At 51.9% G+C, this 27,160-nt stretch overlaps 1 protein-coding gene across 6 annotated transcripts in view; it reads left to right on the top strand.

The window, feature by feature from the left end:
- LOC105695562 (heterogeneous nuclear ribonucleoprotein K) overlaps positions 1-27,160 on the top strand; it is a 110,005-nt gene that overhangs the window by 30,453 nt on the left and 52,392 nt on the right. For all 6 annotated transcript variants that reach the window (XM_012417214.1, XM_012417215.1, XM_012417208.1 and 3 more), the window contains 3 exons: positions 15,570-15,685; positions 19,941-19,997; positions 24,417-24,460. In XM_012417214.1, coding sequence (XP_012272637.1) covers positions 15,575-15,685; positions 19,941-19,997; positions 24,417-24,460 — 212 coding nt within the window. In that variant the 5' untranslated portion in view covers positions 15,570-15,574. The remainder of the gene's footprint in view (positions 1-15,569; positions 15,686-19,940; positions 19,998-24,416; positions 24,461-27,160) is intronic.

Here is a 27,160-nt window from a genome sequence, read left to right as displayed (position 1 = left end):
TTTTTACATTTTTTTTTTCTTCGGGGGTTTTCAGTTTTCCCAGACCGACGAAAATGACGGCCCGGTGACGTTTGTATTCGAGTTGATCGGAACGCTATGCGTTTTTTCCGCATACATCGCATGGCATGATAAGCAGAATCGGAGCATCTGGTCACTGCTCGAGGGAAATTGATGGTCGGTTTTCCATCTTTGCGGGTAATTAGAACGCGACGGTGCGCAGCCAATCGTGCAGGGTAAATGACGCCGGTCCGAGGAAACCGCGAAGTCTGAGAAAGGGATGGGGATGCTTCCTCGGCTCGATAAGTTTCCCAAGAGCGATTGGCCGGAATGGATTTCGTTAAATTTCACTCGATTAAAGTGCCCTCAAAGTACATTTTCTTTCATTAAAGGGCCCGCGGAAGTAAACCGTCAGTTCGACCGATTTAATGGGATGGCTCGATTGGGGGTTTCCTTCCGCAATTTAGATAGCATCCCGATTCGAAAGAGGTACCGATGTCTTAATCACTTCGGACCTTCGGGTCGATCTTCATTATCACGAGCAATTACTGTGCGGCGATGTGCAACCAATCGCGCCGATCGAGGGGAGTTAAAAGTTCGCGAAAGGAGTGATTAAATGTTAATGAATTCTCAAGATATACCCGTTTAAATCTAACAGGTTCCTTCCATTTAATTCCGACGGCTGTATCGTGTATTTTTTTTTCCCCTCCCGACCTTAATCACTGACTCATAATTTTTACACGTCAATCTCCATGTCACGGAATTTCGGATGACAGTCGAACGATTGAAATTAAAGCCAGTCTCTCTCCGTCGCAGCAATACTTTCCGCGATTTGTCAGTTCACGTTCATCGTTTCTCTTATTACCTTTTGTTTAAATAAAGGAAAATGTGACGTTTACTCGACATTGCCTCGATGGCTCAATCGGGTTTTTCTCCCCGTCCTTTTTCTTCTCGGTTTGACGTGCCTTAACCACCGGTTCGAGACCTTAAGGTCGGTTTTCCGTGGTCGTGGCTAATTAGAACGCGGCGGTGCGCGACCAATTGTGCCGTGCAAACGACGCCGCCTCGAGGGAAACCACTAAGTCTGAGAAAAGGGGAACAGGGGGATGCTTCGTTGGCTCGATAAGTTTTCCAGGGTCTGCTTTTCCGGCCCCTTCCCCGGCCTCTGGCCGACTCGTCGTTGTTTCCTTCGATTCGATTTCAAGTTTCGATCTAGCCGGCCGCTCGCTCCAATTAAATAGCGGCGAACCGATGTCGCCCGCCGTTTCTTAACTACTCCGTAATCACCGTGAAGTTGTCTCTTTACTCCGGAGAATTGAGCGAAAATCCGCCACGGATTACCCCCTTAAAAATTTGCATTCATTTCTTTACCGAAATCCCGCCCTCGACAATCGGGAATTTTCTATCCTTGAAATATTTCTTAGCGGTTGTTAATGGAAAATCGAAAATTAGAAATTATGAGAAATTCGGGCACACTTCGTAGCCGACCTCTTGATGCGCGAACGGTGGCGGAGCATTGGGTTCAAGGTAGGAATCGATTTGCACGTGGGACGGCCTCATGAATTGCAAGTGAGAAGTGCAACCAGACTTCGTATCATTCCCCCCCGGTGTTGTTTCCAAATGTTGTAAGAGGTTATAACTTCTGACCGGCGAAGCGAAACCACTGACCCCCCTTCCGTTAAAGTCGGTGCAACGTCGTTACACGAGAAACGCTTTTGATTGCAGCGTTTCGTTTCGAAACCCGCAAGGTATCCTTTGAGACGTGCATTAACGATCGCCACGTCTTGCACCAACCCCTGATAAAGATTAAAAGAAAAATTTCGAAATCGACACGGAGGTGCAATTAAATATTTTCCCTAATTTCTAAGGTGATTACTATTTAAATTACGCCCGTAGTCTTGGAAAGTACTATGAAAATTCATTATTAAACGGTGCAGTCGGTCGCGAAGTCGGACGCACGCAACAGTCCTAGATCAGAATCGCTGTCACCGAGAAATCCGCGCGTCCGCGTTTCCGGCCGCGTTGGCGCAGAAATTATGGAGCCATTTCGCAAGGTGAGTGTATGATAATGCGCGCGTAATGTTGACGCATCACCGGCGGGGATGATTTAAAGCGATGATCGATGGGCTCGGTCGAGTCGTACGGCCACCAAAAGGCATGAAACTGGGATTCCAATCAGCGAATCCAGTCTAGAGAGGGAACCGCTTTCGGCTACTTTACCTCTAATTGGTATTTTTCAAAATGATTACGGGATAATCGGTCGATACGTGAGCAATGACGCGCGGGATTATTCAACGGGATCGTAAACTCGGTCTGTTCCTAAGTTTCGCGAAGAGGTAGAAAACTCGGATTTTGACTTAAAAAAAAAAAAAAAAAAAAAAAAAACGTGATTGTATTTTATAAAATAATTTTAGATTTTGGATTTTTCTTCTTGGGAGGTGATTCGCAAAGTGAGGACACGATGGGAACGATTTCGGGGGATGATCGGTGGACTTGTCCGGGTTTTAGAATCGGGTTTCGAGGAAAGGTCCGAAACTCGGGGGGAGGGTTCCATCGACGAATCGTGCCGGACGTCGGAAACGTTCTCGGTTTCTTTAGGGTAATTCCCCGTAATTGAAGGTGCGAAAGTAGGTGGAGCCCCGTAGGTGGCCGGTAGGTCGATCAATACCCGTTTCCACTCGACTACTCGAGTGCCCTGGCATTGCCCGTGTTCTCTTCGCCTCTTGTGGTCCGCAAACCCCGAGCCTTATCGACCACTTTCTTCCCTTCCTGGCCAGATTTCGCCCGTCAACCCTTCCCTCTCATGGATTCCGAGAGGTGGTGGTTCTTTCCTTTCGAGGTATTAATTTATTAAAAAAAAGAATAACGAAGAAAAATCACCCGGTAAAAGTATTTCGTCCCTCGGCTTGTAAGGCTCTCCCTGTTAAGGGGATGTGAAAGCGGCAAGTGGCATCGATTGGCGGTTCTAAAATTTCCTTACCTTTTCTTTCTTTTTTTTCCCCCCCCATCATTTTACTGTCCAACTTCCGTCATTTCTCGTTGAGGAGCTCAAGTTGGACGAAGGTTCGGCATGTCGGTGCGGACGAAACTCGGAAAGGGGCAACTATGAAGAAAATAGTAAACGCTTCCAGGAATTTACGAGACAGTCGGCGCGGATCTATCTGCCGCAGCCGATCTCGACTGCAGCCGAATAGCCATGTTTTGCCGAGCCGTGGACGCGCGGCATCCTCGGTCGTCTCTCTCTCTTCCTTCCTCCTTTCCCCCCTTTTCCTCGGTTTTCCCCTCGGGCACGCTCGCCGGACTAGCGTTTTTTTTTTCGCCCCGCGCCCGCGAGAAGCGCCAAATGCTCTCGGTCGGTACTCCGGGATATCCGTGCACTCGTGCACTCGCTTCCCGTAAATCCCCCGTGGCCTTCTAGAGGGAATTACGTCATTGCCCGAACCCTCTTCCGCGGCGTTTTCCCCGCTTTCGCGGATTTCACGCGTTTCCGCGAGCGCGATTGCGCGTACACCGTCCCTTTTCAAGTGAGACGGGACCCGAGACGAGATTTTAACCCTCTGAACCCTGCGTAATCCGAGTAATACCCCTTTTGGTCCTGTTCCTCTCGTCGCATCCTAGTTTCGACCTCGTATCTCGTATTTAATTCGAGACTCTTGTCGTAACTTTAAGGCTGTAACTCGAAGAACGGGGAATATCCGCTCCTTTCAAGGTTTACCGGAACTCCCGGGAGAAAATGGACCCAATCCCATCGTCGAGTCGAGAAAACACCGTCGTGGTCCTAACTCAAATTGGAAAAGTACCTACTCGATCTGTCGTAAGATTAAAAAATTCGCCGGAATCAAGTAAATGAATTTACGCCTCGGTACGCAGTTGCACTATCCTCGTAACAGGCTTCGAGTTACCGAAATCACCGTTCGAGTAACTCCTAATTCGTCCTGATTGGGTCGAGTTAAACCTCGCCTCGCCTCGCCTCGCCGGTAAGCGCGTTCCGCGTCTCGCGATGCACCGATGCACCGCGCCTCCGCATAATTATCCGCCGGCGCCTTCTAGGCCGGGAATCATCCCGGGAAATGTTGACAGATGTAAGCGCCGATTTGCGGTCACGAACACGTTCGCCGGGGGGCGGTTGCCCCAGCCCCTCCGCGAATCCCTTTTCACCCCGGAGACACAATGGTTCTCCTCGCTCCGCGCTAATTGCGATTGAAGTCTTTCCTCTCTCGTTTCTTTTGTCCCGTCCTCTCCGCCTTACTTTTTCGGTCAGACTCCGGTCAGTCCCGCGCCCTCTCCGAAGGGGTTGGCAAAAGGCCGCGCAGGGGAAGTATAATTAAAAGAACGCGAGCCCCCGTGAAATCTGCGCGTCGGCCGCAATTGCGAGTCTCTCCCTCTCCGTTTTTCCCTTTTTCTCTCTTCCACTCCCTTTCGCCCTTTTTCCGTCGAAATACGAGTCGGCGAGACTCTTGCTCCCTCGCCGTCGACGCCCTTAATTGCTGGCCGCGTCGGGCCCCGATTTCAGGGGGCTTTAAACAATTTTCCCCTGTCTTAATTTATGCCAGTCTAGTTCGTGTACTTCGGCGCCGCGCGGTTTCGCTACATCCCCCGATGCGGAGGAAACGCGACGTTTTTACTGTCGCCGGTGAATGACTTCCCATCGCCTCACTTGGGAGAGGCTTTCATCCTCGTCGGAGTATGCGCGCAACCCCCGACGAATCGGCCCCGAAAAATCCCATCCTTTTTTATTACGCCCCCGTTTCCCGGCCTTTTTCCAAGAGGTGGGAAAGCGTCGCATGGACCGTGTAATTAAAAGCAACCGAGGGAAGCGGCCTGAATTGTTGGTCTCGACGGCGACGCCGAGTTTCGCCGGTCTCTTCGTCGGTTCTTGCGCGTCTGCTCGGCCGGCGAGGTTAATTGCTGGCGTGCACACGATTTCGTATGATTTCGCACGATTTTCCACGATTTTCCACGATTTTCCACGATTTCGCACGATTTTACGCTATCCTGCCAACCCTTGCACGTGGGTGCACACGCGACGCGTTCCAGTTACTCTGGAAATCGTTCCAGGAAAAAGAGCCGCAAAGATAGGGTTGATTGCACCCTTAAATGGGAGGGTGTGGATGTCGGGTCACGCAGCTCTCGTTCGGTTGAACTTATCTCCAGATTTTCGTACTGTGCTCCATTTTCGTTATCTAGAAATATTCTATTTTCTCTTTTCTTGTTCTTCCTCGTAATTTTGCATCTCGAGGATTGGAATTGCGAAAAGGAAGCACCGTTCAACGTATACCCCGAATCGTCGAGTCCGCGTCGGCCATTCAGCTCTCGTCGGCTTTAATTACTGGTGGCGTCCCGACGCGGGGCGTCGCCGTATACGCCGCCGTTCCGTTTACGGCCGCGAATCGTTCCGGGAAGAACGCTCCAAAGAACGGCGTAAATGGCAAAAACACCTCGGCCGGAGTGTGTTACTTTCTTTCTCCTTTCCGAGCAAGTGGACTTTAATGGCGCAGATTATGTCGAGTAAGGCGGTTTCGGTTTATTTGAGATTCCTGAGAGTCGTTGTTCATAAATCTCGTTTACGGCCGGAGTTGGTCTCGAGGTATAGGCAAAAAATTGAAAGGAAAAATCGGTGTCTCTTACGCGGGATAACACCTCATCGCGGGTTTCCGCACTAAGTGTTGCGATAAGCGACTTTTTAGTCAACTTGGAGCGAGATCATTTGACAGACGAGTTTCAGTTATTACGATTTAATTGGTGATAATTGTGTACCCCAGTTTTGTCTCTGTCGGCATTCGATACGGAATGCACGTGGTTATGGGATGTCGCGATTACGCGGAGATAAAATCATTTCATTTCCCGTGGATTCTGGGTCGGGAGAGGAGGAACGCATAAAGGTGTGTACGAAAGTTCGTAAAAGGAAAATAGTTGGGCTCTATATTCATGGGCACGCTTTATCCTCCGGGGGGTTATATACCGTATGAAAGTCCCCTCGGTATTTCAGACCGGCAGGATAAATGGTTCTTGAGATATCGCGTGCGCCGTTATAAAAAATGACATTCTTGGGGAAGCGAGCTTTAAACTTCGCTATCGGGCCTCCTCCTTGTTTTTAACCCGACCCAACCTTCCGGTTTCCGCGTTTTCTTCCAAGGTCCCACCTTCAAACTGTAACCCCTCCGTGAACCCTCTCAAATGTCCCTAGTCTTTCCCCCTCCCTAAAAATAATATCTCAACTCTTTTTCATCCAAACTACCTCCTCGGGCTGAAATGATAGTTTCTTCAACCAGACCTTAAATTTCCAAGCAACCCTTATTTTGCACCCCTCGTATTTCCGCGTTCGGAATATCGCAGGGCCGATACGGCCCCTCTTAAAAAAGGGGAAAAAAAAAAATGAATTTGTTGCTTCGACTTTCCACCGGCTCGTACGCAAATTGGACACCTCGGTCGGGGGCGCGCCGCCACGGAGTATCCCTAGTCGGGCCGTCGCCTTTAATTGCCGGGGGCGACCACCCCCGTCCGCGGCCTCCCGGGACGGGGTTGCCCCCCTCCGCCTGGCGCTGCGGCGCCTCACGCTATGTCGGCGCCTCTCTCTCCTCTCTCTTTCGCTCGCCCGCTCTCGTGGCCGCACTCTATCATTTTGTCATTCCTTCTCAACCCCGTCGACGGCGAGCCGACCCCCGCGACTCGCGGATGCGTCACGCTAGCCCTCGGCCCGGCACGCGAGCCACCTTTTTTCCACCCGCCCCCGGGGGCTGCTCGCGAGATCGTTTCCCCGTATTAGCGAACTCAGAGGGGAGAGCCAACTTTCCGTTGAATCGGCCTATTGACGTCGTTTCGCCGAAACCCCTACCGTCTGCGAATTTTCGAGGTTAGGAAGAGGCGTCGCCGGTGATACGAGATATTCCCCGGTTGGTCGATGCTAAACGTGCTCTTAGAAATAAATGCCATCGAACCAAAGAATTATTTCTTCGAATGGTACCAAAGAAAATATTCTGTCTATTGAAGGAACGTTTACTTGACTCAAAGCCGAAGAAATCGGATGCAACAATTATTCGGAATTGTGACAATTTATTTTACTTTTTTTTTTTCCTTTCAGGGTGTTATCGATTCTTTCGTGACTTTTCGCCGTAAATCGGAATAATAGCAGTCGGCCGTGGGTTTTCGATTTTCGGGGAAATATTTCCATATTCGCGTTCCAAAGAAGGGGTAGCACGCGCTGAGGCGCACTCGTTCCGACCTCGTTTAGAATTGGGAATCTGACCGCAGGAATTAATGCGGAAAATCATTCGCTCCGGTGCTTACCGGGATTGCGCGATCGAGCTATATTAATTATTTATTAGCCACGCGCCAGATTTTCGGGGAATTGGTTCGCGGTACAAGTGTTAATGTTAAGTTGCCCCGTGTGGGGTTTCGTGGGGATCCATTGGAAATATATTCCGGGACAATGTACATTTTTCATTTTTTTTTTCTTTTTCATATACGTTGAAATTTATCACGTTAAATAATTTGCAATTTTGTCCGCTTCGTCCAGGTGGACGCTACGTATGAATTGATTTGTTTAAAAGATATCGCGATCCGAGGTAAACGCGGTTTCATTAGGAAAGGGTTCTCTCTCTTTCTCTCGATATCCCGGTGCAGGGTTCGCGAGGAAAAGTTTATGGTATAATTCCTGTACCCATATCTCAGGCCTGACTTATACCTTTAATATGGGACTTACAGCCGCGGTACCTTACAAGATTTACCGTACAGGTAGTATGCTTAAGGGAAACGTTGCCGCAAGTACAGGGTGCGCCTTGGGGCTTCATATTAAAAAGTATAAGTCACGATTGCTACGCCGAGGTAAAAGTCTTCGCTAATAAACGTGGCGACGACATGCCGGCTCTCCGAAGCACAGTCCTCGTGGCCATCCCCGGGTCCATTAATCCGCGGTGCGGATTTACCGGGTCGCGGGTATTCCGCAACGCGGCGTATAAATCCGCGGGCGAAACCGAATTCCGCGCGTCGCGGCCCCCGGCATTATTCATTCGCTAATGACGCGTCAATAATTAGTGGAACGCGATCGGACCGCCTCGATGAATATTCCCATCCCGTTCGTTCAGTGTCGCCGTCCGTTAGGTGCGGCAAACGGGGCCTCGTTAATTATTCACAGGGTTGCAAGTGGTAGGGGGTTCGATTTCGAGTCGGAAGTCGCGAGCCTCCTTTTCTGCACCCCATGGATGGGGGAGGGGGTTCACCTCAATTTTTCCGGCGTCTCCACGTTTCCTCCCTTCGCCTCTTCCCGCCTTTCCCTTCCTTTTTCCCCACGGCGCTTTTGACGTTTCCGCCCCGGAGACCCCCCTCCCCCCGGGATTTTCCGCCCCTTAGGGGAAGGAAAAAAAAACACCACCGCGAATCGAAACGACCGCCTCGCCTTAGGATCGGCCAGATTGACGCGGGATTTGCTTGCATAAACATGAGGCCTCGGCGGAAACGCAGTAGGTAAAGAAGAGCGCGCAACCCCTCCTCTCGTCTCTTTATATTCCTCCTGGCGCACTCGTTTGTCTCCGCGAGATCTCGAATTCAGGGTAATAAACTCTCCCCCCTACCCCCGCCGGGACGCGGGACGCGGGATACGGGAAAGTTTATCCCGTGAATTTTACTCCGGAGATTCCGCCCCGCGCGGATCCACCCTTCCGGGCCGACTGGTTTTTCGACCCCGCGCCGGAAGGACGGAAGAACGATGTACACACATGACTCGAACTCCGGCAATTTACGGCACTTCCGCAGGGGGTGTCTTTTTTTTCTCTTTCCCGCGATACCCGCGGCCCGGCTCCTACGGGAAACTCGACGCGACTCTAGGAGAGATGCTGCGCTCCCCCGGGGGTTGCGACTCCCTTTCGGGTAGTCGATACCCGGAGGAAAGGACAGAGAGAAAAAAGCTGATAGAAAATTTGACTCGTCGAATGAGATCCAACGACCGCGCCTCTCTCGAGTGAATTTTCATCGTGGGAATCGAGTTCCCTTAATATTTGACGTCATCCACGAGGATGCGATTAAGCAACAATTTTTAATCGATTAATTTCGCCGAGTCGAGTTAATCTTCACGTGACGAAAGTATTCTGCGATCGAAGCACTAAATATCGCATTGAACTAGAAGAATGTACTTCTGCGGGATATTTGGTATGCAATGGTTTTATGGCTTGTTCGAAAATGAGAAAAATTTATGTAAATATTAATAACCGGGCTCTGGCGCGTTTTTAGCAGAGCGTTCGCTCAGCGGGACTCGCGTGGAGAATCTGTCGGGAGGAAAAACATTACGAGCCTGTCCGTTCTTCGGACGGGCTGGTTCTCGCGTACTTAGCATATACAGGACGTCCTGAAATACGATTTCCCCCTCGAGTGCCGTGCAAGTACGTACACCGGGACCGGCCTCATTCGATTCCTTCCTCCCTTTTGCCCGATTCTATTCATTTTTATTTTTCCCGTATTTTCCGCCTTACTCCCACCTTTCCTCGCGGCACGCGAAGGGGTGTCTGCATCATTTATAAAATTCATTACGGACTTTTCCCCGGTTTATCCGCGATAGCTTTCGTCGCCGTAATAATGTACGCACTCGCGCGGACGTGGTGGCGGTGCTCGTTCTTTGTCCCCGTGGGCGGTCGTAAAAGCGAAAGAGCCTCGCCTATGTATCCGTACGTTCACGTATACTCTCGCGTAATACGCACGCGCGGGCCTCGCCATTTTCACGGAATCGCGGTGATAAATTATTAACGTCGCGTGCCGCTATCCGCTGGCTCTCTTTCGCTCTCTTCCTCCTTCCCTTTCCTCTATCGATCTCTCTCTCCGCTTCGGTCGCGTGTTCTCCTCGTAATCCTCGCCATCCTCGTCTGCGGCCCGGCTCGGCGATTCGTAAGCCATGGGGTTTTGTCTCGCCCTGCCTTCCGCCTTGTCTGGAGACGTCGCGAGAACCGCCGACTCGTTGCTCCGGGACGATTTATCTCGGCCTCCGGGATCCCCCGGATAAAATCCCGAGAAATTCGTCCGGCTGGCTTGGAATTAAATGACGTCTTTAAGCGAGGAGACGAAGTCCGCGTTAATTGATGGGACATCGATTTAGGCGAACCTTGGGATTTTTTTTCCCCTATAAAATTTCAAGATCTCAGGATAACGGCGAGGCCGATGTGGCGCCGACTTATGGGACATTTTCATGATTTCGAGGTGGGAGGTTGTTCTTCGTTCGATTGGGTTATTTGCAGGCGAGGTGGGAAAATTGTTGAGGCTGGTTCAAGGCGTGTCGAAGATTACATTTTAAGCGACAGCGACGTCCGTTATCAAATTCGATATGTACGTCTTGTGGGGTTCCCGTGTCTCCCGTCTCCTCGGCGATCCGCGATGCAAGAGACGTTGTCTCTCTAGGCACTCCTCTCGTCTCGAGACGTCGAGACATCAGCCACCCTACTCGAGAGGATTTATCTCGTCTCCCGCGATCGGATGCGGGATACCAGTTTGCTCGATGTCTTTCCAGGACCCCCGTGGAAATGAGTTCAAAGGCACCGGGACCCCGCCGAGAGGTCCAGAATCCTCCTCCGCGCCAGGCGTCTCCCAAGAAGAAATTTAATATTCGCCTCTTCGTGTTTTATCCCGAAGATTTATTCAAATCGAGACGTCAAATGACCCCTGGAAACGTCTTCGATCTTGACGTCTCCCAGTTACCTAAACTCCCCCGTAACCAAGGTCCACCCCGAAAAAACCCATTCGTCTCGAAATCGACCCTCCAAAAATTCCAGTTGATCAAACTGTAAATTATCATCTTTAAACGCTTTATCGTTATCTCGTAGTTTTTAGAATTTAACTCGTCAGAGGTCGCTTTCAGCGAATTGGAATTTTTCCCCAGTGATTCCCCGGCTGCGGGTATACCCCTTTGATATCCGATTTCGTCCCCCTCCGCCTAGGTGTACCATTTTGACTGGAGTGCACTCGTTCTTTCCGGGCAATTTGCATGTGGCTTTTAAGGGTAAAATCCACCGCGGAGGTTTACCCTTCGCGGTCCTCCTGGACCAAAGGTGAGCGAAAAAGAAGCCGAGGGTCCTCCGCGACGTCGCGCATGGACGTTCCTGAATAAATCCGCGCCCAGGACGTCTCTACGCGCGGAACGCTCGCGGATAAATATACTTACGGGCGCGTCCCGACATTTCCGCGGCGTGCATGCATACGCGATGCGTCTATGAAAGATGCATAGACGTCCGCGAAGCGAGCCGGGGTGCTCTCGTCCTCCGAGGAAAAGGGAAACTTTAACCGGAGGAACCTCGACGGGGTAAGACACGAGGCCGATGCGCGCATCCTCCAGATAAATCCTCTTCATCCGAATAGCGATCCTTGCCGGGGGTTAAAGGGGGGAAATGTGGTTATCTGGATCGACCCGAAGGCCCTCTTTCTTCGGTCTTAACCAAAGTATTTTCACCCTCGTGAACCGCCGCGAGTCCTTAGCTCGACGCCACTCGCGTTCTCCAAAATGGCGGCGCGAAGTTGTACGGATCAAAGGAATCCCCGTGAAAATACTCGGGAGATCCTCGACTTTGGAATTTCTTCCGAATCTTTTCATTCCTTTTTTTTTTGCACGATGCGTAACATAGAATTCATTTCTCCTTTAACGGGGTCTCTACTTTGTGCGCATTATATTTCTTAGCCTTTGTGTCTGACGCGCTCGCCGAGGTTGGCCGGCATTAACGGCGCGATAATTTCCAGCCGGGATAACGGCAAACATCGCACGGTTTTATTTTCCGCGTGTACGTGCACGCGTTGTACACTGACAAAGCCGCCCATCCCGGCAAGCCGGGCGATTAAAACTAATTGTTCTAGTTTAACTTTTTGCTGGCGTTCGCCGCGACGAGAACGGCGATGGGAACGACCCAGTTTAGCCGGGTGCGGCGCGCAGTTCGCGCTGGAGTTTACGTCGAAACCACGTCCCGGTTTTCGGCGTTTTGGCAAATTTTGCACCTCGCGGGGGGTCTCCTCTCATTGTGCAAGAAGTTGTACCCCCCGCGTGCTCCCGCTCACGCGGCGCAGTTTAATCCGCGATTCAAAATCCGGTCCGGAGAGCCACCGACCGCCTATCGGCAAAAATTCCCCTTACGCCTTTGATGTAATATTATTTTTGACAAATTTCTCGAGATTATTGAAAAACATTTAAAAATCCCTTTTTAAACGTATTGGTCGTTCGGCTCATTTCCGAGGTAAAGAGAATATTCCCGGAATTCCTGCGGACGAAAAACGCTCGAAATACGCCGTTCGAGTTGTCGCCGGTGTTTGATGCGGAATTTGAATCACGTACCGTCATTTTGAACGACCGGGAGTGTCTTCCCCCGGGGAGGGAAAACGCGACGCGAAATCCTGCCGGAAAATCGTCGCGCTCGCGAGATTTTCCGCGGAATCGCTTGCGAGATCCACTTGGCCTGAGCCAGCGAATATATTTGTGGGGGGCTATGGGAAGGTGCGAACCGAATTGCGAAAATGTCTATCTCTCCCCGAATCGGGTATCTCCACCCTCTTGGCACTGTCCTGCACCTCGACTCTCGATTTCATTGATACCCTACCACCCTATAAATGCCCCTCGATGTATATTTCCTTCGTATACTTCCAAATTTACCCAGCGACTAGGACACGGACATGGGATGTTGACTTATTGCCTTGAATTCCCCGGAAAGAAAAGGGGTTCATGTTTGGTGGTAATGTAAACGCGTAATTTTTTTTGTTAACGCGAGCTTTTGCGAAACGCAAACCCCGACCCGGAAACGAAGCCGACTGTTTTACCGGAGTTTCGAAAATATCGCGTTCTATCAGAATTCGTGGGGTATTTGGAAAACTTGGGAGGGGGGATCCGGGTTTGTTCAGGAAATTGCTCGAAAGTGAAATACATTATTCGAGTCCGAATCAAACTGACGGGAAAAAAATGGAGTCTGCACACCCCTAGTTACCGAATAAATCAATCGGTGAATATACCGCGCAATTGGGGATGAATCCCACAATCCAACGGGTATTCCGCTGTTTTTTTTTCCTCGTTTTTTTATTGGTCGAAACAATCGAGTTTTGTCGACTGGTCGGACCTGGTCGACGCTCGATCGGTGCTCTAATTTTGATTAACCCTGATAGGAACCCGCGTTATATATCTCCCTCCAGCGAGCCGATTAAACCCAGTCTGTTCGACATTACACCGACCGTAGAACGCGTCAGCTGTCGCTAATCCGTATGCAAATTGTAAGCCTTTTTTCCCCATTTGTCATCGCATTTGCATCGCCGAATCGCGATGATGATGCACTTGTTGCAACTATTATACCTTGCGACCTAGTGTCGCAACTACGAATGCCCTGCTGTTGCCAATCGAGTTTAAAATTCTGTACATATTTTCCATGTAGGTTATTAAACGATATTTTGTAAAAATAGTTCCGCAATTTTATTCGAGTTCTCTAGAAATCCCGAGTCTCTCGGGATATCTACACGGTATGTCTTACGCCTTCGATTACGAGGATCGACAGAGACCTCACGTACTCTCGCGGATGATCCATGGTCGGCGGTGGCCCCATTGTCGAGTGTAATTCCATATGCCGGTCGCGCGCTCTCGATTTGTATGCTAAACGAGTAATATCGCGCAATGCGATTTCGGCACCGTTACGTTTCCCTTTGCGCGGCGCGTTTCTACCGTTTCGAGCTTCGACGGAGAGGGAGGGAAAAGTCTTCCTGGGAGATGATTTCCGACTTATAAGGTCGGTCCGAGGTAATGCAGCCGAGTCCATGGACTCCCCTCGACCTGGAACGGCATTCTCCTTCTCTTCCTTTCCATTGTGACGGAAGAAACGAAGACCGATCTTCTTTTTCCTTTTCTTTCTACCTCGTTGCATCATTAGACGTCGTCGCGTTACCCTTCGCTCGCTTTCCGGCAGGATGTCAAAGAATTTTTTTCCACCGTCTCTTCGACGAGAATGCGAAGAAGAGGAGGGAAGAGAGGAGGAAAGGGGAGCGGACAAACTGCGGGCCGGGAAAAATGTCTGGAGACCGTCGGACTTCCGTTTTCTGTTCCGCCGGGTTTGTCGTCTTATCTCGCGTTGGCCGCAAAATGACGCCTGGCTAGTGTCCAGACCTGACGGAGACGATGATCCTGGCAATCCACGTACTAGTTACTTTTCTGTATGTTCTTCTCTTTTTCTCTTATTCTCTTTTGCAACGGCTTCCACGTTCGACCGGTCGTTTTCCGCGGCAACGATTTCCCCGCGATTTACATAGAGGCGAGGGTGGATTTTTTCCCCTACAATTGGGATCACTGGCAGAAATGGAGAAATGAGAAATCCGGTAAAAGCGAGCCCGCTCGCGGGGAAACCTTCCACTTTGCTCCGGAGCGAAAACCAAACTGCGGTCGAAATTAACCGGATGTCCTGCCCAGGAACACCTTCCAAATTTCCCTCTTTCTCTCCCGGCGGGTTTAAAGCGGGAGCAGATAAAAGCAGATTGCGTCGATCGAAAACCGCAATCATCGTAAATTAGAATCCGATTTTCGCCGCGTCTGGACTGAGCTCGAGTTCCACCTAAAATGGATCTAGCGGCGATCCCTCGAAGGTCGATCGTTCAAAAAATTACCAGACTACGGAACGGTACACGTAATACATGGGAGTAATTTGGCCCTCCGCGATCTTGACCTAACTCAAGTTACTAAAACGTACCTCCTGCATCGTACCCTTCCATCTCTTATAACATAAAGTTCATTACATCGCCGCACGCATAATATTACTCTGCAAGATGAAAATAAAAAATTGACGAAATGAAAAATTGAAATTGACACGAAAACGAGGAACGCGAAGCCAAGCTGGATTTAGACAGCGTAATCGCATCCCTTATCGCCGGGCTTGGACGTACCGTAATCGCAATCGGAATCTGATCCAGATTCGGAGCCCGAGCTTGAACTTGACGCGAATCGCAGCCAAAGCGGAGTTAACTGCTCGGAACGGTCCGGGGACAGATTTCGCGGAGGGAGTTTCGCACTTTGCAGATCGCCTCTCCGAGAGAGCTCCGGTTCCTCGGAATATATCTGCACACCCGGAGTAACGAGTTATCGAACACCTCCCGGTTCTTCCCCTCCTCTCTCTCCTCCACCCTCTCGCGAGGGTGAAAGGGACTCTCTGGGAGAAGCAGGTGCAGCTGCATCCATGGGAGTAATTAAGGCCAGTACGTAGAGACGCGTACGAGCCCTCGCCGGTGCATGCCTTTCAACTTGCACTTGCTCTGTACGGCTTACGAGACGCCATTAAGGATCGTCTACGTTTCCACGGGAACGTCTCGCCTCTTTATGCCGGATTTCGTCGAAGCCCCGATATTCCCCTCGCGGCCTGCGTTTGCCCTGCGTTTGCCCTGCGTTTGCCCTGCGTTTGCCCCGACCAAAGTGGACCCGCTCGAATCCGGAGATTAACCCTTTACCGCTCCGTTCCGCGAGTTGTTCACCTCTGAATGGGACTTCAGAGGCTATCGACGGCTGGGGATGATTAGTCGATGAAGCCTCGATAAGAAGAACGATCAGTCGGCGATTTAAATAATTATTGCGGTGATTTTTTCTGGTGTTTCAGGAATAATGAAGAGAGAGGCCGATGGTGGCGCGATGACGGGTTCCGGAGGGCCCATGAGTCCCCACAAGAGATACCGCCAGGGCGACGATGAGCTGCGTCTCCTGATACCCAGCAAGGTGCGTGATAAATTCCTTTTTTATTTTTCATGCGGGGAAATTAAAGAAATGGAAGGCAGTTAACGCGAGCACGAGAGTTAATTAACGCAAGGTAGGAAAATATTCCTTCTAGAAGGATGGTGGTCTTATCCCCCGGGGGTACCCAAATATTAGCAATAAGGGGTCAGGCATTTCGCGTTCGCGCATCCTCTCTCCCGCTCATAAAACGTCTCCTGGTTCATGAACCCCCGAAATATCGCGGCGGCGAAAGCTTTTCTTTACATTTTCCGCCCGACCCTGGTAAAACCATACGTTTCCACCGCCGGAAGTAGTAATGGGGCGAGCTCACCCCAGAAAGCATATCCACTATATCATTGGGGGAGATCGAAACCCTTAAATCTTAACCGCAATCCCTCGCAACGCGTACCGCCGACAGTCCTTAGCCATTCTTCCCCCCCACTCCCTTCGACTCTTCCTTACGTGCCACCGATTTATTGGCCCCGCAGTAAATATCCCGAATAAATTGTTTCGATCCACGTCTGCCCACGTGACTGTTTCGGCGAAAATCTCCGTCGAGAACGGTTTCGCTTCGTCCGTGGATTCTCCCCCGCGTGAAACCCTCCCATTTTTAATATTCCTCGAGTGTTTCGCCCGCGATTCGTCGGGTTCGTCATTTTCTGCAACGGGTGCACGTCCATTGTGCTTCCCGATTGCATACATCACGCGCATGCACAAGAGCGGCTCTTCCGGTTTCCCTTCTGTTCGATGGGAAGGTCCTTCCGGTCATCGTAGTCCTTTCCCCCGCTCTCTCTCCTTATCCAGGATCCAGGAAGGGAGGATTCGGCCCGTCTCCTTTCCGCTTCTTTCCTCGGCGTCGTCTTCGCCCTCGGGGAAGAGAAAAAGTAATTAGCATAATTACGCGTAAGAGCTTGCCGGGTCGCGTCGTCGGGCGCGTTCTTGCCGGTAAGGTGGCGCGCCGGAACGAGCCGGTCGGAAAGAGAGGGACGGATGGATGCAGCCGGGGCGAGCGGGAGGGTCTGGCGAAGGAAGGGAAGACGGATGGCGGACTGGACTCTCGACCTAAGGACTACGGGCTTCGGGGGTGGACATTTTTTCTTTATCGCTCGTTTGAGATCCCCGCCGTCCCCCCGCCGTCCCCCCGCCGTCCCCCCGAAGACGCCCTGGAGAGGTCGGAGGGCTGTTTGCTCTCTCCTGTTACCTTAATATTACAGCGGCACGAAACGAGGAATTCAGGTTTTCTTTCCCACCCGAAGGAAACTTTACGGTCGTTTCACACGAATTCGTGTAATTCGTTTCATTTGCGAAGGAATTTATTATTGCGCGATGGATGGCTGGGTGAACCTAGAATCCAGTTTAAGGCACAGACAAAATTGACCAATAAGCCTGTTAATTTTGTTTGCGCCGCGCGTTCCGTTTCTGCCTTCTTCGATGGCTCGATGGCAGAAGTCCGACCGGACGTTTCTCGGGGTGTTCAGAAAAGGAGGAGGGAAGGACGCGCCGAGTTGAATGGCTGAAAGGAAGAAAGGGAAGACAGATGGTCCGCCGAAGAGAGGCGATCTTGACCTAAAGACTCGGCGGACAATGCTCGCGCATCTGCCGATCGCTTTCCCATCGACGCGGCTCAATGGGAACCCGATGAAGAGTCGAAGGCGAACGCGATCGCGATTCCGTGAAACTAAATCGAGTTGCCTACCTCCTCGTTTATCTTCCTATGAGAGCCAGTCCTCGAGAGGAACAAATCATTCGTTTCATTAATTCGTATACGCTTCAACTCCTGGCTGTAATTAACGTAGCTGGAGCGGATTAACAGGCCGAGGTGGGACTCGATGAAGTGGAGAAAAAAAATGTTTAATCCATTATTTTTGATGTCCCTCGTTTAATCGGGGCCGATTCTTTCGATCGTCCTCTCGGTGCTCTTGGAAGGATCGTCGAAGGGGCCGTTACCTTTGTCTCAAATTGAAGATTTTTCGAAAAAGTTTGGAGGGCCGCCGGAGCGTCGAGGGGGACGCGAAAAGACGCTCCGAGTGAAAAGTCGGGAGAAAAGGAAGGGAAGAAACGAGAGGCCGATGGCCAGACGAGAGATGGTCTTGACCTAAAGACGCGCCGAACCGAGCGAGGAACTCCTCGAGAGCATCGAACGGCGTGAATCTTTGTCAAGATTGGCGAGACTCGTCGACTAGTTTCTTTTCCTCCCCTTTCCCCCTTTTTCTCTCTTCCGACTCTCCTATATAGAAGTGCCGAGACAACCACTCGCGCCAAATCTTATCGCGATTGTCTCTTCCCTTCGCTTTTTCTTCTCTCCTTTGTCAGGGAAGATTAGCAGTTTTTCCGAACTTCGAGACTTTACCGGAATCCTTTGTCATTTAATTGTCCGGTGACGATCTTATCGGGATAGCTTTTTGTTCTCGAATGGAATTTCTTCTTCTTTTTCGTTTTTTGTCATTTTCATCGCGGTGCACGGGGGAAACCTGCGCGGCGAGTGCCGGGAAATTAAATCCCAACGTCGGCCTGGTCGATCGATCCAATATGCCGTTTGGTATTTGCGCGACCGATAAAGGCGATAAGGTTTAATCGCTCGGATAAAAACCGTGCTCGCGCGCCGCTTTTCAGGGACGGTCGCCGATGTTGCGAGTGGTCGTAGGTGCAGCGGGCTGCAGGGAGTGCAACGTGGAAATTCCTGCAGCCCACGGCAGGATGCACTGCATTGACTTTTCCTTTCTCGATGGTGCAAGAGGCTGTCGGTGCGTTATGCGCTGCTCGGCGATAGCCCGCTTATCGCTCATTGGCGGAAATAATCGAGGGAATTAAGAAATCCTGCTCAAATGTCGATTCTCGAAAGTCTGAAAAATTTCACCTTCAAGGTGGCTGAATTTTCAAACATTGGAAATAATTACTTTTAACTACCGTATCGCCGGTAGGCAGCGGAACGTCCACTGGGACTTTTCTTTCCCTTTGTTCTCATCGGTAATTGCGGGCGCGTTTGTGCGTCTCGCGAGTCATTGCACAGGATGCAACGGTGCATTAGACGCGGTCCATAAGGGGTGGGCCGGTTGCGTCCCTCTTTCCCCTGGTTGCGAAAGACTTAACTCAATTAACAAGCCGTTTAGGCGGGCCGGGAAGGACGAGGGCCCGCCTCGTCGCGTTGCATTCCTTGGGCGTTGCACCGGTGCATAATGCGGCCATTATGCATTACGCGCTCTCGCGCGCGAACGCACGGCCGAGTGCGTCGGCCAGGGTCGTTTTGTCGCGCGCCATTTTTTTTTCTCCTCTTTTCTCGGTCCGCTCTTTTTTCTTTTTTCCTTCCTTTTCCCCCGCATCCACGTCTTCGAGTTAGGTCTCGGGGTTCGTGGGCGGTCTTGCGGTCTCTCGGCATTGGGGGTCGCTCGTCAGGAAATTGCAAGTTGCATTGTAACTCGAAGTACCCGTCGTTGCACCGGGCCGTGCATCGCTCGAAACGGAGACACTCCGGGCAATTGTTCTCCGCCGTAAGTGGGAATTACGCGCCGCGCAATTTGCATGTGTATTAGGACATCTTTGTAATGGCACCTTGCGGCCGGGTCGGCGCATCGGGTCTCGTTTCAACGGGCCTCCTCGCCTGGGAAAAAGTCCCCAGGCGACGAGGCAACGATCGCTCCCAGAGAGGAGAGTGTCGGTTCTCGGGCTTTCGCAATCCCGATAACGAAAAATGCACTTTTTTGCCACTTCCCGGAGTCGACCGCCGAGGCGAGGACGTAATCGCGGTGCTCCACTTTGCCTACCGGTTCTTCTATGTAGGCTCTCGTCGTAGGCGACAGTCGCGGCCTTGTCTAGAATTTAGTCCGCGTTGATGCAACGAATCGTGCTCCATTAACTGCCTTTATTAATCCCGGGATACTAAGAATAGTGGCCGATCTCATGGCGAGGGGTAAATCCGACGTCGGGATCGAACGTACTCGGTGATTGCGTCAAGAATCCTCGTCGAATCAATTTTTGCAATTTCTTTTTTTTTTTTTACCAAGCGCGAGATGTCCGACGTTAATTACAAAAAAAAAAAGAAAAAAAATACCCCGGTTGAATTAAAGAACTCCTCGTTAAGATTCGCCTTGATCGCGCGATGCCTTTCCATCCGTGATTTTTGGAAATGACTGCGGAGTGCCGGGCGAACTCCTGATTTTTCATCGTATCGAATGGAACCGCAGGAAATATTTTGAGATGTTCTTTAATTTATACGAGATTCGTTACAGATAATATGCAACCGACGTTCAATCTGTTGCAGGTCGCCGGCTCGATAATCGGCAAGGGCGGCCAGAACATCACGAAGCTCCGGAGTCAGGTGAGCTTTCGCGATTTCGAGTTTGTCGACGAAGCGTCGTCGTTCGGCGTTTTCAATCCCACTTCCACGTCCCTCGAGTGCCTACATCCCGATTTCTCCTGTCCTCCTTGGAATCCTCGAAAGAGAGAGCGAGCAATCGCGCGATTCGCCCGATTCTCCCGATCTCTCGGTTAAAGGGAGCTCGAGAGGGCCTCGCGGTCGGGGGTCGAGTGATACGCCCCGATCGCATTACCGTCGGTCATCATCGAAGGATGGGAATCGATCCTCCGGGATCGGGAACGCGTACCTACGCGATATCTAGGATCGAATTCCGGAAGAGGAGCATTCTTTATCACGGCTCCCCTCGATCGCGACCGCAAGATCGCTCCGCGTAGCGTCATCGAGTTCCGCCGGTCTCCCTTCGACTCTTTCCTGGATGATCGATTTCAAATTCCGGGAAGCTCTCGGCGGACACGTCCCGTGCCTCCCTTTCCAGTCCCGGCACTCCCTTTATCCGCACTCGGTCCTCGATCGTCGTCTTCTCTCGCGGTATGTCGCCTCCACTCGGTTAGGTCCTCCCTTAATCTCGAATGCGGCGAATGCGGCGAATCCGGCGAATCCGGCGAATCCGGCGAATCCGGCGAGTTTTCGAGTTCGCTCGCTGCGTCTTTTCGATCCCTGTGCGAAAACCTTAATGGCACTTTTTCGCGCGACGCGTAATTTTTCAGTTGCGGGGGTTCAAAGCGCAGCCAATCAGCCGCGACGTACGGCGGGGCGGCCACGTGGACTCGGGCCTCGCGCCTAATTGGCCGCGCTTTCGAAGCCCCGTAACTCGGAAACTGTAAATCCTCGAGGAAAACGTCGTTAAGGTTTTCGCTTCCATTTTCACGTAGAATCGAACCCCGACCTCCGGAGTATGGAACGAGCATCTCGTGTATCACCGCGGCTGCTTTTTCCTGGGAATCTCTGGACGTCCAATGAGATATACGCCTTCGCGGGTAAATACCCCTTATTCCGCGCGCGGTTTCTGCATGGAATACAGATTTGACGTATAAAAGCAATAACATTTTTTCCGCCTGGGCGGTCCTTTTCATCCCCTGGCTTGCGAGAGCGAAGCGAAGCAACGAAGCGAGCGGAACGCAATCGCCGGCTCCGGAACCTCCAGCGAAGAACTCCCTTATCTCGCCGATCGCCCTATCGACCTCTCGACGAGCCGGCATCGTCCTTGTCGTCCCTCGGCGGAAAGGAGCCCGACCTTCCCTCCCATGCTCCAGAAATTAGTATTAACACGTTCACTGCCATTACGCACCCCCGTAAGACCCGGTGGGGGGTGTCGCCTAATTACGGTCAACGCGGCAGTCAGCGTGTTAATGGAAACCGCCCTGCTTCCCGTGCGTGCCCGAGTGCGTGTCCGAAAGATCTGCCGTCGTCACCCGCACTCGCGTAATTAGCCTCGAAATCGACCGCGACACGCGCCGCTAAAACACCGGCGTTAATATCGACGAGCGCTTCGACGCGGTCGCGGGGTGATGGAGTGGACCCATCGCCGATCCGGAGAAGAAATCGATGGGACCCTCGATCGCCCCAAGAGGTCGGAACGTCTCGGGTGGGTCGAGACGTCTATCCGTGGCGGGCTTATCGGACACTCCGATGAGCGTCATAGACATCGAGGTTTGCTTTTAATTTAGAGCTTTTTCGGGTTTAACTTTAATGCATTCGTGGGATTAAAATCGCTTCTCCGTGATATTTCTACCGGCAGTTAGGAGGATCCTTCGCTCTCTTCGAGGCTTTGACGAGAGAATTCGAGTCCTTTCGAGTCCCTTTCGGAGCCTCGCGAAGGACTCGCGAAGGACTCGCGACAGCGCGCGTTATCATCCCCCACGGGGAGCTTATCGTGCCCGTTAGTTTTTCATTCGGAGGTACGGCGGAGACCTGGAAAGTTCCCGGGAAATTAATCCCAGGACGTAGGGCGAAGTCGTCCAAAGACTCCGGGAATTCCCCCCTGCGCTGCGAATAAAGAGCGAGGAAATGGACGACCATGGGTTTTCGGGGCGGAGGGGGCGAAGGGTTCATCAGCGTTCCTAGGAGTAATGGCAAGAGCGAGTTCTCCGGGTCGGAAGGGATGGAGAAAAATTAGGCGAATCGGGGGAATTTCCAGGGTTGTTTGTCGACGCGGAGCCATCCTGGGGGGGGTGTCTTTGGTTTCGGGGGCGGATCGGCCACAAGATATGTCCCGGGGGTGGAAGGGTCCGGCGAGCGGGTTCTCGAAATATTCGATTGTTCATCTCGGCGGGGGAATTTTTCACCCCGGCTCTAGCGGGTGAAAAATTGAGATGGAAAAGCTGGGACGAGGGTCGGGGGAGGAGCTCGCGAGGGCGGAAAAGTCGAGTCGACGAGAGGCCAGAGGCAGAAGGGAGGAAGAGGGAGTGGCGGAGTTCTCGGCTGACGCTTCTCTCGGCTCCTTCGGATTTTTCGCTCTTTATCTCGCTTTTTTCCACGTCTGGCCGCCTCGCCTCCCCTCCGTCCTCCGCCCCTTGAAGACTCCGGTCTGAGAGAGCCCGCGAGAGGAGTCGAGAGACACGCACGCGGAAGGGGTAGAGTGTCTCGGTGATAATTGAAGAGGCTACGCTAGAAACCTGTTCCCTAATGTCCAAATCGAAACCCGGTCCTCTCCTCTACCTTGCTCCAGAGAGTCCTTTTTCTCCTCCCGGGATCTCGAATCGGGACGTCCCGGCGAGCCGAACGACCCGACGCTTGCCCGCTATCTCCTGATAGCGAAAATTTCCAATTAAGGTCCCTAAGTACTTTACCCGAGATGTAATAATTCCCGTCGGGCCCCGGTGCCTCGGGAATAAACTCCAACGTTAACTTTGCCACTTTTCGAGAATGTTAAAAAATTTACCCGGAACCGAAAGCGTCGAGTCCACCGTGCAGAGTCCGCGAATAAGAAGAGGGTTGAAAGGGATAAAATGTGCACTAAAGCACCCGCTTGTCAGTAGGGTGAAATTAACGCAGAAGGCGAGTCGAGGTTAATTCAGTCGGCTCTTTTATCCTCGGAGTTCCACCTTTACCTTCCCTTCCACCTCGCGACGATTTTTGGGAACTCCTGGAAAGGGCGGGCGGGATAGTAGGATTCCTTTGTGCCGCTTTGAATACCGCTCCTCGGAGCATGCACTTTAATGGCATCTCCGCGCGATGTTAGGAAATGAGTTGTTAACTGTTATTAACAAACTTGGCGATACGGTCGCGGGAATGAAAGTGGAACTGCAGAATCGAGAGAGAGAGAGAGAGAGAGAGAGAAGCCGGAGGTGTAATTAACTTTGACGCGCCCAGGTCTTCTCGCTGTTGGTAATTAGCATTGGAGCTCGCCTATTGCGTTTTACGGGATGTATGAAATACCGGAGTTTCACTCCCGGCGAGTTTGCGAGCGCGTAAGGTCGAGTCACGTAAGATTTGCGATTAATACCCGGAACGACTCTGGGGGTGCGTGGGACTCGACGGTTATCTCCTTGGAGTAATTAAATCATTTTTATCTCTGATAAAAGTGTGAGCGGGTAAGCCGTAACGAGCACCGAGAGCGCGATCGGGGGGTTATTCGACCCTGCAGAGTAATCCCTCCCCCCTCCTCCCCATGGGGTGCGCCGGGACCACGAACCGAGTCCGAATGCCCCACCCCTCCGCCCCCCTTTCCCCGTCCCGGAACTCGGCTTATCACCCGAAGCTTTCCCAGCGAGGGCCGAGAGCATCCCCGGCCTCGTCGTCCCCCAAAGGGGGTGGCGACCCCCCACGGTCCGATCGGAGGATCGACCCTCGCTCGCCGAAATATAAGCCACGGTCACACGAGCGTCAAAATCGACGGGCATTACGACGGACGTCGAAACGACGCTCGTGTAGCCTCAGTCTCGGGGAGTACTTAGAGTACTCGGGTCATGCCTCGGAAGGGCGCAAGTGCGCCCCCGTGCCCCCCGCGAAGGGGGGCGCAGGGAAAGGCGAAGAAGGGTAGGAAGCAGATTACGATCGGCCAGGGGTGAGCGGGCATTAAAGCGAGATTTTTCGGGAGGGGAGGGGGCGAGTATCGAAATCCGATATCCGACGGTCGACGCCCCCGCGAGGTCTCGTCGCGGGGGGTTGTTCCGTGGGGGGTGAAAGAAAGGGGGTGGAAGAAGGTGAGCCCTGCGAGAGGGACCTTGGTCTAACTTGATATGGTTGATATGGTTTGTGCCCTGGCCCCGCCCCGACCCCGGCGTTGCCCCCCTGGCGTTGCCCTGGTGTTGCCCCGGCGTTATCCTGGCGTTGCCCTGCCGTTGCCCTGCCGTTGTCTGCCCGGATTCGGACGGATCCCGACGTTCTCGATCGGCAATTGGACCGCCCTTGCGACCCGTCGACAACAACCACCAACCACCACCAATGAACCGACCACCAACCACCACGGCCCGACAGTACAAAGCCTCAATCACTGTACCCGATTGCCCCGGACCCGAACGGTAATGCCAACACCACTACTTTAATGTTTCTCTAATTCTTTGTCTCTAATTGCCATGCGATTGCGGTATTCGCGCCAGTATTATTATACCATGACGTTTATACTATTTTTTTTTTCTCTCACTCTCTATCTCTCCTTCGCGCCTCCTCTCTTCTCTTTGTCTGTCTCTAGCTCTGTCTCCGCTCTTCTTTCCCCGTTCCTTTTGTCTCTGCCTCCCTTTCGCTCTCTCTCTCTTTATCTCCGCCTTTCTCTTCTCCCCTGTGTCAACGCTCTGTGTCTTTTTACCAAGGTCCTCGGTGCCCGAAGCGGGGTCTTTGTGCCAGCTGACGAATCCCGCGTCTCGTCGCGCCTCCGCTCTTCGTCTCCGCTTCTGACCCTGTTCCGTTTTAGAGTTCCGCTTTGGACACCAGACGGATTTAACGCGCCTCGGTGCTGAAGATGCACGACGTCTTAATTTAAGCGGAAATTGAGCGTTTAGGCGCAGTTTGTGAGACTTCCTCCCCTCTTGGCTTCCTCCCCCCTGGAGCTGTCCTCGGATCGTTGGTCTCGCAAGACCGACGATCGTCATTTGCGACGGTACGCGGGGTTGGAAGGAATACGGATAATCCTCGTAACACCTCCGGTATTCCGATTTAATATTTCGACCTCCGCGGCATCTTAATGCGGAGGGGCGAATTTCGGTCGGTTTTTCAAGCCCTTGTTAAAAAACAAAGCAAGTCACTTTCCTCGAAGAGTCAGACAGTTCTAGATTCCTTGATAATTGTTTTTAATGAAAATCAATGTTTCAGCCGCGAGGGAGGCGTATATCTTTCGCTTGGCTTGGGTCGAGCTCGGGGAGATCGGTCGATCCCTTGCACCTCTGATTTTCCCTTTTTCAGAAATTTTCCGCGTCCTGGAGTCGCGCTTCCGGCACAGATGAGAAAACGGGGAAAAAGTGATCACGGATGAGCCATGCTGCATCTGGGCGCGAAGGGGTTCTTCGGGTTCATTAAATTTGCCCCGAGATGAAATGCGTCTCCTCTGGGCGAAAATGGGAACCTTATCTTCTGCGTTTTCCCGTAGAACTGGGTAGAGCGAGAGAGGATCGATCAAACGCGATCTCGAGGTGCTCTCCAGGATACAGGATACAGGATCAAGGATCCTTTCGTTCCCTTTGCAAGGACCTCGGCTTTCGGTGTCTGCTTGGTCTCTTCGCGTCCTCTCTTTCTCGCTTTCCATATTTATTCCCACGAATTCTCGTCGCTTCTTCGCGCGTGTCCTTGTCTCTCTCCACGCGCCTCGTATTGTCTTCCCTTTCGGTCTTGTGCGTGCATTTCGCGTGCAAGATTGCAGTCCTTAAGTCACTGCCCTTTTCAGCGTTGGAAAAAAAAAAATGAAACATTCGAGACGCAGAATTCGGGAGAATTTCTTTCCTTCGTCTTCCTCTATGCATTTTTCGTTTGGTGTCGTTCTTCCCATCTCTCTTTATTTCTTCCTATTGTTTTCTCTCTCGCTTCTTTTACAGTCTTTAGGAACTTTTTTGTGTACATACATACGTAAGTGGATGTCGTCGATTGAGGGCGCGCGTACTCCTCGCCCCCCCTCCCGTTAATTATGGGGTGAGACCCGATTTTCAGACCCGTGGTGGAGCCCTATTACAGACCTTTGATAACAGGTTTTGCATAGATGTGCATCGAGCACCGACGAGCATCGGGACACGAGTCTTGCTCGGTGCATCGTTTAACCTGTGGCTAATAAATGTACGCTAATAAGAAGCGCCTCCACAAGGCTGATCAACCCTTAACTGCACTCCCGACTTTATGGCGTTTTTCATAATCATTTAAATAATTTTTTACACGACTTCACAAAACTCTATAAAATTTAGACGTTTAAATGTCGGCGGGAATTCCTCGAAGCTCAGAAGGTGCGCCCGATTGGGGTCCTCGTGGGGGGTCCTGGGGTAGTCCATCCCCCCGACTTCGGGCTACCCCTTTACACCCGAATTTAAGTCCTAAGCCGATCATTGACGGTCCCGAGAACCTTCTCACGTGCCGATCCGGTGCACCATGAATCTCGCTTCTCGTTTTCACCCTTTTCCTCGTGCGTGCCCGTGGTGCTCCCTACGTCGTCTCGTGTGATGTTTGGGATCCGCAGGGCACCCTCTTCACGTTTTGTACCCTGTATCGAATCGCGTCCGAGGTGATGGCCGCTTTCGTCATTGAAATATGGGTTTACGACTAACCAAGACCTCCTGGACGTGCGGGGACGGTGCCGTCCACGTATGGATCGGTAACGTACGCTCATATGTTATTAGGTGTCGGTGCGTTCGCTCTGGTGCACCCCGCGCGGCGTGGAACTGCATCGGCGCACGCGCCGGCCTTGATGGACGGTCCGTGTCGGAATTAATGGTCAAAAGTTAAATTAAAACGTACGTTTCGACGATCCATTTTCGCGCAATCAGCGCGCCCTGCGCGGGTAATCGCGTTACCTTTGATTCAAGGGACTTCCTGCGAATTCGAGCGGGACGGTGGAATTCTTCATTTTTATCGCGACGATTCAATTGGAATTCTTGGTACCGCCTTTGGATCTTTCGGATTAAAACCTATATCTCCCAAGAAATGGAGGGGTTCGGTGGAAACGGTGCATCGATCGATTTTGTAAATTGTTCGACAAATCTCTCGTGCAGGCACTTATTCCAGTTTTTGCTTTCGATGCATTATGG

This window comes from Orussus abietinus, unplaced genomic scaffold (genome assembly GCF_000612105.2).
Source record: "Orussus abietinus isolate OABI.00-Male unplaced genomic scaffold, Oabi_2.0 scaffold4, whole genome shotgun sequence".
Taxonomy (NCBI): Eukaryota; Metazoa; Arthropoda; class Insecta; order Hymenoptera; family Orussidae; genus Orussus; species Orussus abietinus.
This window is presented reverse-complemented; position numbering and strand designations above follow the sequence as displayed.